Raw genomic sequence first — 9,066 nt, 5'->3', positions numbered from 1 at the left:
GAGCATCTTTGGCATTGGGCATGGTTGAAGGAAAGTGGAGAGGGTGGAAGGGCAGAGATTTCAGCAAATGCTGCACACGTGTAGGAGAACTGCACATCCATCGCTCCAGGGACATTTGAGAAGCTGAGACGAACTGCTCTCAACTCTGGCAGGTGGAGGATTCGAGTGGCTGATTATCGCCTCTCTCGGTGCCCTGAAGATGATGTCCCAGAAACATGGAGAGGCCATTAAAAGTCTAGACAGATGCTTGATAATAGTTGATTGCTTATTTAAATGGAAGTCTCAGAAGAGGCATGTTTCGATATCTATCACTCTCAATCACTCACTGACTTCACTCTAACTTTGAAAAGGACAATTCTGAGTTGTTAAGATATTCTTTTTTCATGTAAAAGGCAAAAGAATCACCTGCTGAGGAGGTGTGCCAATCAGGAGAATAGCATGCTATTATTCTCAGGGGGAAAGGATCCTTAATCACGGAACAAAGCGGTGCCTTGTACTGCAGGACTAAATAAATGTTGCTTTCTTTCTGGAGCAGCCTGACCCCCTGTTGGGGTCTTTGGAGCCCGCCAGTGCGCAGTCATAAGGACAAATTTTCCTTAACTTGCATTCTTGCCCTCAAGCATCCTTTGATGAGGGGCTCACTGCCTCTATTGACTGCCCAGGAAGTTGGAGGTCACAGCTTGGCCGAGGCACATGAGTCCCAGAGAAAGAAGATGTTTTTAGCCCTTGAACCAGGGCCAGGCGCTTGGCTAACTTCACTGTGCCCTTCGTGTCATGTGCTCGCGAAGAGGATTTCGGTGATGCTAATCCCACTAATGAGGGCTTCTCCCAGCCATTACATAAACCCCACAAGTCCCAGTGGCTTGGCAAGACAGCGCAGTAAAGAGAGAGCGCGCTTTTTGCCTTTTGAACTGAGTTCAAGGTAATTAAAGTCAAGGGCGAGAGAAAGGGAGGGGAATGGTGGTAGAAATACCAGCATAATAAGTAGTATGACTGTAGCGCTTTGTAAATTGACTCAATTAAACAAAGCCTGATTTTTAACGGGGTTAACATGGTGAGAAGTGCAGCCCTCATTAAACCGAGCTGCTAGAGGAGTTTCTAATTAAGTCAAAATTGTTTCAGTTGTTTCACACTTAAAGCCACATAAAACAGTGAGTGTGCATGTGTGTGTGAACATGGGCACACGTGCGTGTTTGGTGGTTTTGCATGTGCTTTTGTAAAGGAGGGAGGCAAAAAGAAAAAAAAAGGACAAGGTCGAGTGTGAGAACGGGAAAGACGTAGGGACAGAGAAAGTCACAGGAGGAGGAAAAGCCAAAGGAAGAGAGGGTTCGAGATTCTGTGAGGGAAGCAGAGATTTCTCCCCATTTTGGAGCCATGATCAAGCAGCAGCAGGCTGGCCTGCCATGGTGGCTCACGCTCCTTTGCCTGGGTTCCTGCCTCCTCCCCATGACCCGGGCTCAGTTTCCCCGGACCTGTATGACCTTGGAAAGCGTAGTGTCCAAAGAGTGCTGCCCCGCTCTCGGTGTGGACCCTGCCAATAGATGTGGCATGCTAGAGGGCAGAGGACAATGTGCAGAGGTGCAGACAGACGCCAGACCCTGGAGTGGTCCCTATGTGCTCCGGAACCAGGACGATCGTGAGCAGTGGCCGAGAAAATTCTTCAATCGGACGTGCAGGTGTACAGGTGAGAGGCCCCAATTGGGCGAGACTTTCTACCATCACAGCCAGAGAGGAAGGGAGAAGGTCTAGCTAGGAAAAGCAACTTCTTGCTAGGGAGGAGAAGAGTTTTTAAGTAGTAAACCTTTTGGATTTTCAATGGTGAACTCATTGGACAGGCTCTTATCCTTTGTTCTTCAGAATGTTTAATAAATAGGCTTTAGGAAGGCTACAATACGGGGCCATGGCCATGAAATCAGGAAGACCAAATTCTACCTCTGGCACTTGCTAGCTAACTGACCTTAGGCAAGTCACTTAACATATCTGATCCTCAGTTTCCTTCTCGGTGAAATGGATATAATCATTACTGCAGGCCATACCTCACAGGACTGTTGAGATGCATGTCAAGCTCTTTTCAAACTTTAAAAAGAGATGTAAATTTCAGCTATTACCAAAGAAATTGGACACTTTGACCTCTTGCCAAATTATCATTGGTTTGTTTGTAAGAAGATGCCAAAGACAGAGCACCAGCAAGTTTGGTACAAGTCCTTTCAAGATTTCCAGGATTCTTTCCTTAGGAAATATGTTTGAACTTGTTGAGGAGGGAGTGGAACTCGATTATTAATACAAATGACTAGAATTCAAACATTCTGAATCCTGGCTTCAGCTTTTCCTTGGGCTTCTAAGAATATCAACAATTATGCAAAAATATTAAGCAAAGGCTTTACTATTTATGATGGCTTAGTTTGTTTCTTATTGAATTTGTACAGTTGCCTGAACTCACAAGGGAAAAGGGCTAACAGCTGAAGGCTTTGGGGCTTTACCCTGAATTTTTAGGAGCGTCTTGCCAAAATATCTGTGCCTCCCACCATTTAATTTCAATGTGCCATAAAAGCTCTGGAAAACGTAAAGACTCGTCCTGGGAAATATGAATCATTTTCATGTGATTTCCTGGCTAATATAGTTGCGTTCCTTTGAGACATTTCTTGGTACCTGTTCGATGTGGGGAACAGGGTAATAGTTGTTATGGCACTGACCCTATCCATTAATGATGAGGAGGATACAGCTTACAATTTTTAAGGTGATCTATCTACATCTATCTCACTTGATCCTCAACGCAACAATACAGCAAGGTAGCTACTATCCACATTTTTACAGATGAGGAAACTGAGGCATATATATATATATACATATATATATATATATTTTTTTTTTAAAGAGACATGCCTAGGGTCACACAGCTAGTAAATATTTGAGACAAGATTCACGCTCAAGTTTTCCAAGTCTATCTACAATAGCTCCTAACTATGGGTGGAACTCTGTTTAATGACCACATGGCTGATTTATTTTTTTCTAGAGAAGTAAGTAGCCCCATATATGTTGCTTATGGTACTGGGGATACAGAGGGCTATCTAAGTCCTTCCACCGGCGATATGAAATGGACTTTTAAAGGTTTCCATTGTCCTTGCTTTTCCTCTCCCTTGACTCTCAGTTTATCCTTCAATATGAAATCCAGCTTTGCTCTAGCATTTACAAAAAAAAAAATCCCTATGGCTTTCCAAGTCTTCTCAAGTTCCCTTCAATAGAGCTCCCCTCCAGTTTTCATCCTCTGTGTACAACAGTGATAAACACACAGAAGCTGGAATCACGTTTGAAATACATAAAACACAAGCGCTAACTTCAGAGAGGCACTTGGATGGCGTTCTTAGGGCAATTGGCTTCTTTTGGAGTACAGGAGGATTACCGGAAGGTGGTTGGAAGTACTAGGTAGTTGGCTCATGAATGCGATTCATTTCCTATGTTTGCACCCAGTGAATGTTTGTTTTTTTTCCTCTGTGGTCTGTGTACGATAGTCGTATCCCCAGTCCCTCCAGTCATTAACGCTCAGTCTCAAGTCTCAGTCTCGCCAGCGGGATCTGAGCTCCTTGAGGGCGGGGGCACATTAGCTTTCGTAATGCCTTACCCATGGTAGATGCTTATTACGTGTTTGTTTACAGGAATTGAGTCTGTCGTCTAGTTAATTTTCTGATAAAAATGTGGGTTCTTAATGTACTTCTAGAAGTGAAGCTGTATTTTTTATGTTAATTGGTGTTTTTTCAGCGACTATTTTGGGGTTTTCTTGGCAGAGATATTGGAGCGATTTGCCACTTCCTTCTACAGTTCATTGATTAGATGAGGAAACTCAGGGAAACAGGGTGAACTAACTTGCCCAGGGTCATTTAACTACCTCTGAATTCAGGAAGATAGGTCTTCCTGACTCCAGACCCAGCTTCATTCATTGTGTCATCAAGCTGCCCGTTTATGCTAATAAAGTACGATAAATGTTTATCTCTATTTCTTGAAATAGTTCTATATTTTACGTTATAAACATTAGTTAGTTCTCATGGTATTTCATTATGTCAGTAACAGATAAAGCATACAGACACAGGTAATAATGCCACTTGGCAAATATCTATGTATTTGCAAACAAAAAACACCCAAAGTAGTGGCTTTCAACTCTCAAAAAAAGTAAGGAGGTACAACCCTGCAAAAGTTAAAAAATTTTGTAATAGGGACAGCAAGGTGGTTCAGTGGATTGAAAGCCAGGCTGAAAGGGGAGGTCCCAGGTTCAAATCTGGCCTCAGACACTTCCCAGCTGTGTGATCCTGGGCAAGTCACTTAACCCCCATTGTCTAGCCTTTACTCCTCTTCTGCCTTGGAACCAATACACGGTATTGATTCTAAGACAGAAGGTAAGGGTTAAAAAACATTTTCTTTTGTCATCAACAATATGATTAACATGTAGGTTTGCTAGAGTTGAAGGTGAGTGGTAGTTATAAGCATCCCTCTGGGGCAGGGGTCAGTGGGAAATTTCTAATTAGCAATTACGTTATCCTTCTGCTATGGCTAGTGAGTAATTTCTCATCTGGTCAAGAATGAGTAGGGTGGGAAGGTGTAGAGTGGCAAAATACTGCTAGGTGGTATTATGTTAGCGGTGATAGGATTTAGAGCTTGAAGCCACCTTAGAAAGAGAATCCAGTGTCCTCATTTTACAGGTGAGTAATAGAGAGAGGAAGTAATTTATTTGAGTAATGCCAGCTTTCTTTTAGGTATATGAACAGATGTAATTACGTGGATGATTCTAAGGGAATGGGCTTAAAATTGCAAATAGAAATTCTTTTTAAATTTAAATTTAATTTTTTCCAGATGACATGTTTAAAAAAAACAAAAAAAAACCCTTTCCTTCCATCTTAGTCCCTAGGTCTGGCTCTTACTCCACTGAGTCACCTAGTTGCCCCCTGATAATCATTTTACTTTTTTAAACCCTTACCTTCTGTCTTGGAATCTATACTGGGTATTGATTCCAAGGCAAAAGAGTGGTAGTGGCCAGGCAAATGGGGGTTAAGGGACTTGCCCAGGGTCACACAGCTGGGAAGTGTCTGAGGTCAGATTTGAACCCACGACCTCCCATCTCTAGGCCTGGCTTTCAATCCACTGAGTCACCCAGCTACCGCCCCCCCCCCCCCATATCATTTTAATTAGTCATTTTCTGACTTTTTATGAACCATGTTCTCTTCTTAACATTCCTCCCTAAGAGAGCATTCCTATTTACCCTTCAAGGTCCTGGGAAGTCCCATGCTTATCCAAGTAGGTGAGCTCCAGATGGAACACTGAAGCTCAATTTGGTTCTGAGTAGGTGGCCTTCTAGTATTCAATGACCACTTCTTTTAAGTGGCTATACTCATCTTGTTAGTATAGAGAACTGTGGCCAGAGTGGCTTTACCCTGTCAGACTAGTCCTGAGGTGTCACCTAATGGAAATTCCACTTTTGTCCTCTCCTCTCTGATCTTTTATTCAGATTTCCAGTGGTCTAGAGCTGTATCCCTACCCCAGTCTCTTGCAGTTGACATCTGAGCTTGACTGCTTTCCACAGAAAAGGAGTTGAAAAGCAGACTACAGTGGCCTTAGCTATTATTTTTCTTTTAAAAGTGTTTTTATTTTCTTAATTTCCCAATTACATTAAACATTTTAAATCATTTAAAAAAATTCTCTCCCTCTTCCTCCTTCCCTATCCCTTGAGAAGGGAAGCAATAGGATATGGATTATACATGCAAATGCATGCAGAATGTATTTCCATATTATCCACAGTGCAAAAGCAAACATATACACAAACTAAAGAAAAATAAAGTGGAAAAGTCGGCTTCAATCAATACTGAGTTAGCCAGTTCTGTCTTTGGAGGTGGAAAGCCTTGTTCATTATGGGTTCTTTGGAATTTTCTTGGATCGTTGTCTTGATCAGAATTTAACTGCTGCATTTCAAAAGTGATGTCACCTGCCCCTCTCTTTTACCTACCAAGGACTCTAATGAAAACTTACATCATGTCCAAATACTTTCCCAAGAGATACTATATGAAAGAACAAATGAGAAGAGGGATGAACCCAGAACCGAAGATGCTCAAGCTGGAAGAAACAGAGAAAACTAGAGATTATTTATTCAATGCCTCATTTTATAGATTACAAAACTGGGATTTAAGTGATTTAGGCAAAGCCACAACTCATTCAGTGGCACATCTGGAACTAGAATAGAGGACTCCTATTCCAAGTTTTATTAGGGCAGATAGTGACCTGGAAGAGTTTTCTGGTTCAGTGGCAGAAGGAAAAACAAGACATATGAAGGAAAGGATGTCTTCTGATGCCTTAAAATATGCCACTCACCATTTCAGAGATGGTAGGATGTAAGCTAGAAGGCACCTAGACATAGGGTCCAGTGGCCTCGGCATGATTTCTTTGGGGACATAATAACAGCTTTCTTTTAGGAAAAATGAATGTACTTTTAGGATACAGATCATCAGTAGATCACTCAAGATATATGAACAAATGTAATTTCTTGATGATGTTAAGGGACTGGGTTTAAAACTGAATATAGCAATTCTTCATCTTAACACTTGTCACTCAGCTGTGGATGTTTTATGTTTTAAGTGGATGTTCTGTAAGATTAAATAAAAGTTCTTGAATTAATTAAATTTTAACTTCAGGAAAGTTTGATAGAATATTTAATCATAATCATGTTTCAATGACTTTCTCTATTGACTAGAATTTATTTAGGAAAAATAAGCATGTTAGTATCACATAATTAATTCCCTTGGTCTTTGTATGTGAGTCCACTTTCTTCATCTCTAAAACAAGGACTTTGGACCAGGTAGTCCATAAATGTCATGCCAGAGTTGGCTCTCACTAGCTTACAAATACATTGTTAGATTTTCAGTTTCAGAATTTACATCTCAGAAATTGGCAAACACTACAAATCAGATTTAATTTAGTGTTTTGTTGATTAAGACCGAGAAAATGATGGATAAAATGTTAATAATGCAGATAAAACTTAAAAAAATATTTTTTGGTAGTTGTTAAACATTTATCAGCATATCCCTGTCTATAAGCTACATTCTTATATAGCTAGAAGACATAGGAATAGCTCTGGGCCTTAGAATCACAAAGATCTGAGTTCAAATCTGATCTTCAGACTCTTCTTGGTAGGGTAACCTTGGGCAAGTTCCTTAATCTCTGTTGACTTCAGTTTCCTCATCTGTAAAATGAGGATAATAATAATAATACCTACTTTCCAGGCTTCTTGTGATGGGCAAGTCACTTAATCTCTGTTTAGCTCAATTTACTCACCTCAAAATGGGGATAATAATAATACCTGCCTATCAGGATAGTTTTGAGCATCAAAAGAGATAATATTTGTAAAGTGGCTTCTTTGTAAGGTATTATATAAATGTTGTTGTTATTATTATTATTATTGTAAAAAATTCTATAACCTGATGCTTCAGGCTGGGAAATCATTAGAACATAATACTAGCAATCCAAAGTCCTAGATTGTGTGGTCCTGCTTGTTTAATGGCTTCCTTAGGGCTAAATTGAAGAAATGATCCTATGTTATGGCTCTCCTATTATGCCAGGTTTTAGGAAAATTAGACATTCATATTTAGAAACTTCAGCAGTAGACTGGAAATCATGGGAACATTTCAATTGCACCTGTATCTTTGCACTTTAAAAAAATTGTGGCTGCCACATAGATTTTAATATTTGGTGCTGAACTTCTTGTTTGTGCAAGTGTCTAAGTGCCTCAGTTTTCCAATCTCTAAAATGGGGATAATGATGAAAATGTCCTTGTAAAATCCTTTTGAGCTATGTAGATGAAAGGTTCTATGTAAGTGTAAAGTATTGTTATTATAATAATAGAATCTTTAATTAAAAGGAATAGACTATTTAGAGTTACTTGTAAAAGCACTAATCGGCTGGTCTTTAAAACCACTTAGTCTAATAGTCTTCTGAGCTTGAGTTGTACACGGCATGTAGGAACACATGCTCTGTTAGGTGGTTCTCACTCACTTTCCATTTATATCCCAGCCCTCAAAGGTAACAGATTGTAAATCCTCTATGCTAAAGGACACAATAGATAGTGGAGGGATTCAGGATCTAACAGCCTGCCCCCATTACTACTAAGATCACAAAATCCTTTATAAAAAGTTGCATTATGAATATTTGTTTCTCTTCTTGTAGGATTTTTGAAAAAGTTTGTGCTGCCAGTTAGTGAAGAGCAATTCCCTTCTTCATAAATGCAAGCAAAATTCTCACGTTGGAGAAAGTCTAAATTAAAGAAATGCTGGTTATAGGGCTTCTGTGTTTCATGTCTTCTGGATAGGTTCAGTCTTTTTTCAGCTCTCATTTATATTCCATTTTGGAAGATCTGAAATGAAATTATTTAATTTCAACATATGGTGTATTTTTTCTGCTTTGAGCAAAGGAAAGTATGGTGGGGTTTTTTGGACCATGACTAAAAAACCCCAAATAATTCAAAAGATCTAGATTAAATCAAATCTGCCCAAGCCCCCGTTAGTAATTATCATTAGTATGTGGTCTTCATTCATTGGCAATTATAATAGCACCATGATGGAAAGTGTAGGGGCCCTGGTGCCTGAGGCCCTGGATTTGAATTCTACTTCTGACATGTCTGAGTTTGGGAAATTCACCTAACCCCGATGGATCTCAGTTTCCCCAACTGGAAAATAAAAACAAAAACTGAGGGGATCAGATTAAAAGGCCCTCAAAGTTTCTTGCAAATCTAGAACTATGACTGTAAATCCTTCTTAGAAGGCTGAGACAGAAGCTGATTCAGTTACTTCTATTGTCAACCACAAAGAACTTCAGTTACAAAAGTATTTCATTATTATAAAACTCAAGGCATAGCTTATAGATGACAGTGACTAACAAAAACTTTAGATTCAAAGAACAAATTTAGTATATTCATGCTTGACATTTCCCAAATTTCTTATTACAACATCTGGAGAGGAACATTTCTTAGTGCATTTAAAAGGAGGAATTTTTCTTTCTTCACAGTGACTCTATTGACACATATGTAAATATCTG

At 39.7% G+C, this 9,066-nt stretch overlaps 1 protein-coding gene across 1 annotated transcript in view; it reads left to right on the top strand.

Annotated features, from left to right (window-relative positions):
- The first annotated feature begins 578 nt into the window (after window positions 1–578).
- Window positions 579–9,066, top strand: part of DCT (dopachrome tautomerase) — a 43,078-nt gene continuing 34,590 nt past the window's right edge. The window contains exon 1 of the mRNA XM_001377599.4: window positions 579–1,684. Within this exon, the coding sequence (XP_001377636.3) occupies window positions 1,375–1,684 (310 nt within the window). The 5' untranslated portion in view covers window positions 579–1,374. The remainder of the gene's footprint in view (window positions 1,685–9,066) is intronic.

The sequence above is a fragment of the Monodelphis domestica genome, chromosome 8 (genome assembly GCF_027887165.1).
Source record: "Monodelphis domestica isolate mMonDom1 chromosome 8, mMonDom1.pri, whole genome shotgun sequence".
NCBI lineage: Eukaryota > Metazoa > Chordata > Mammalia > Didelphimorphia > Didelphidae > Monodelphis > Monodelphis domestica.
This window is presented reverse-complemented; position numbering and strand designations above follow the sequence as displayed.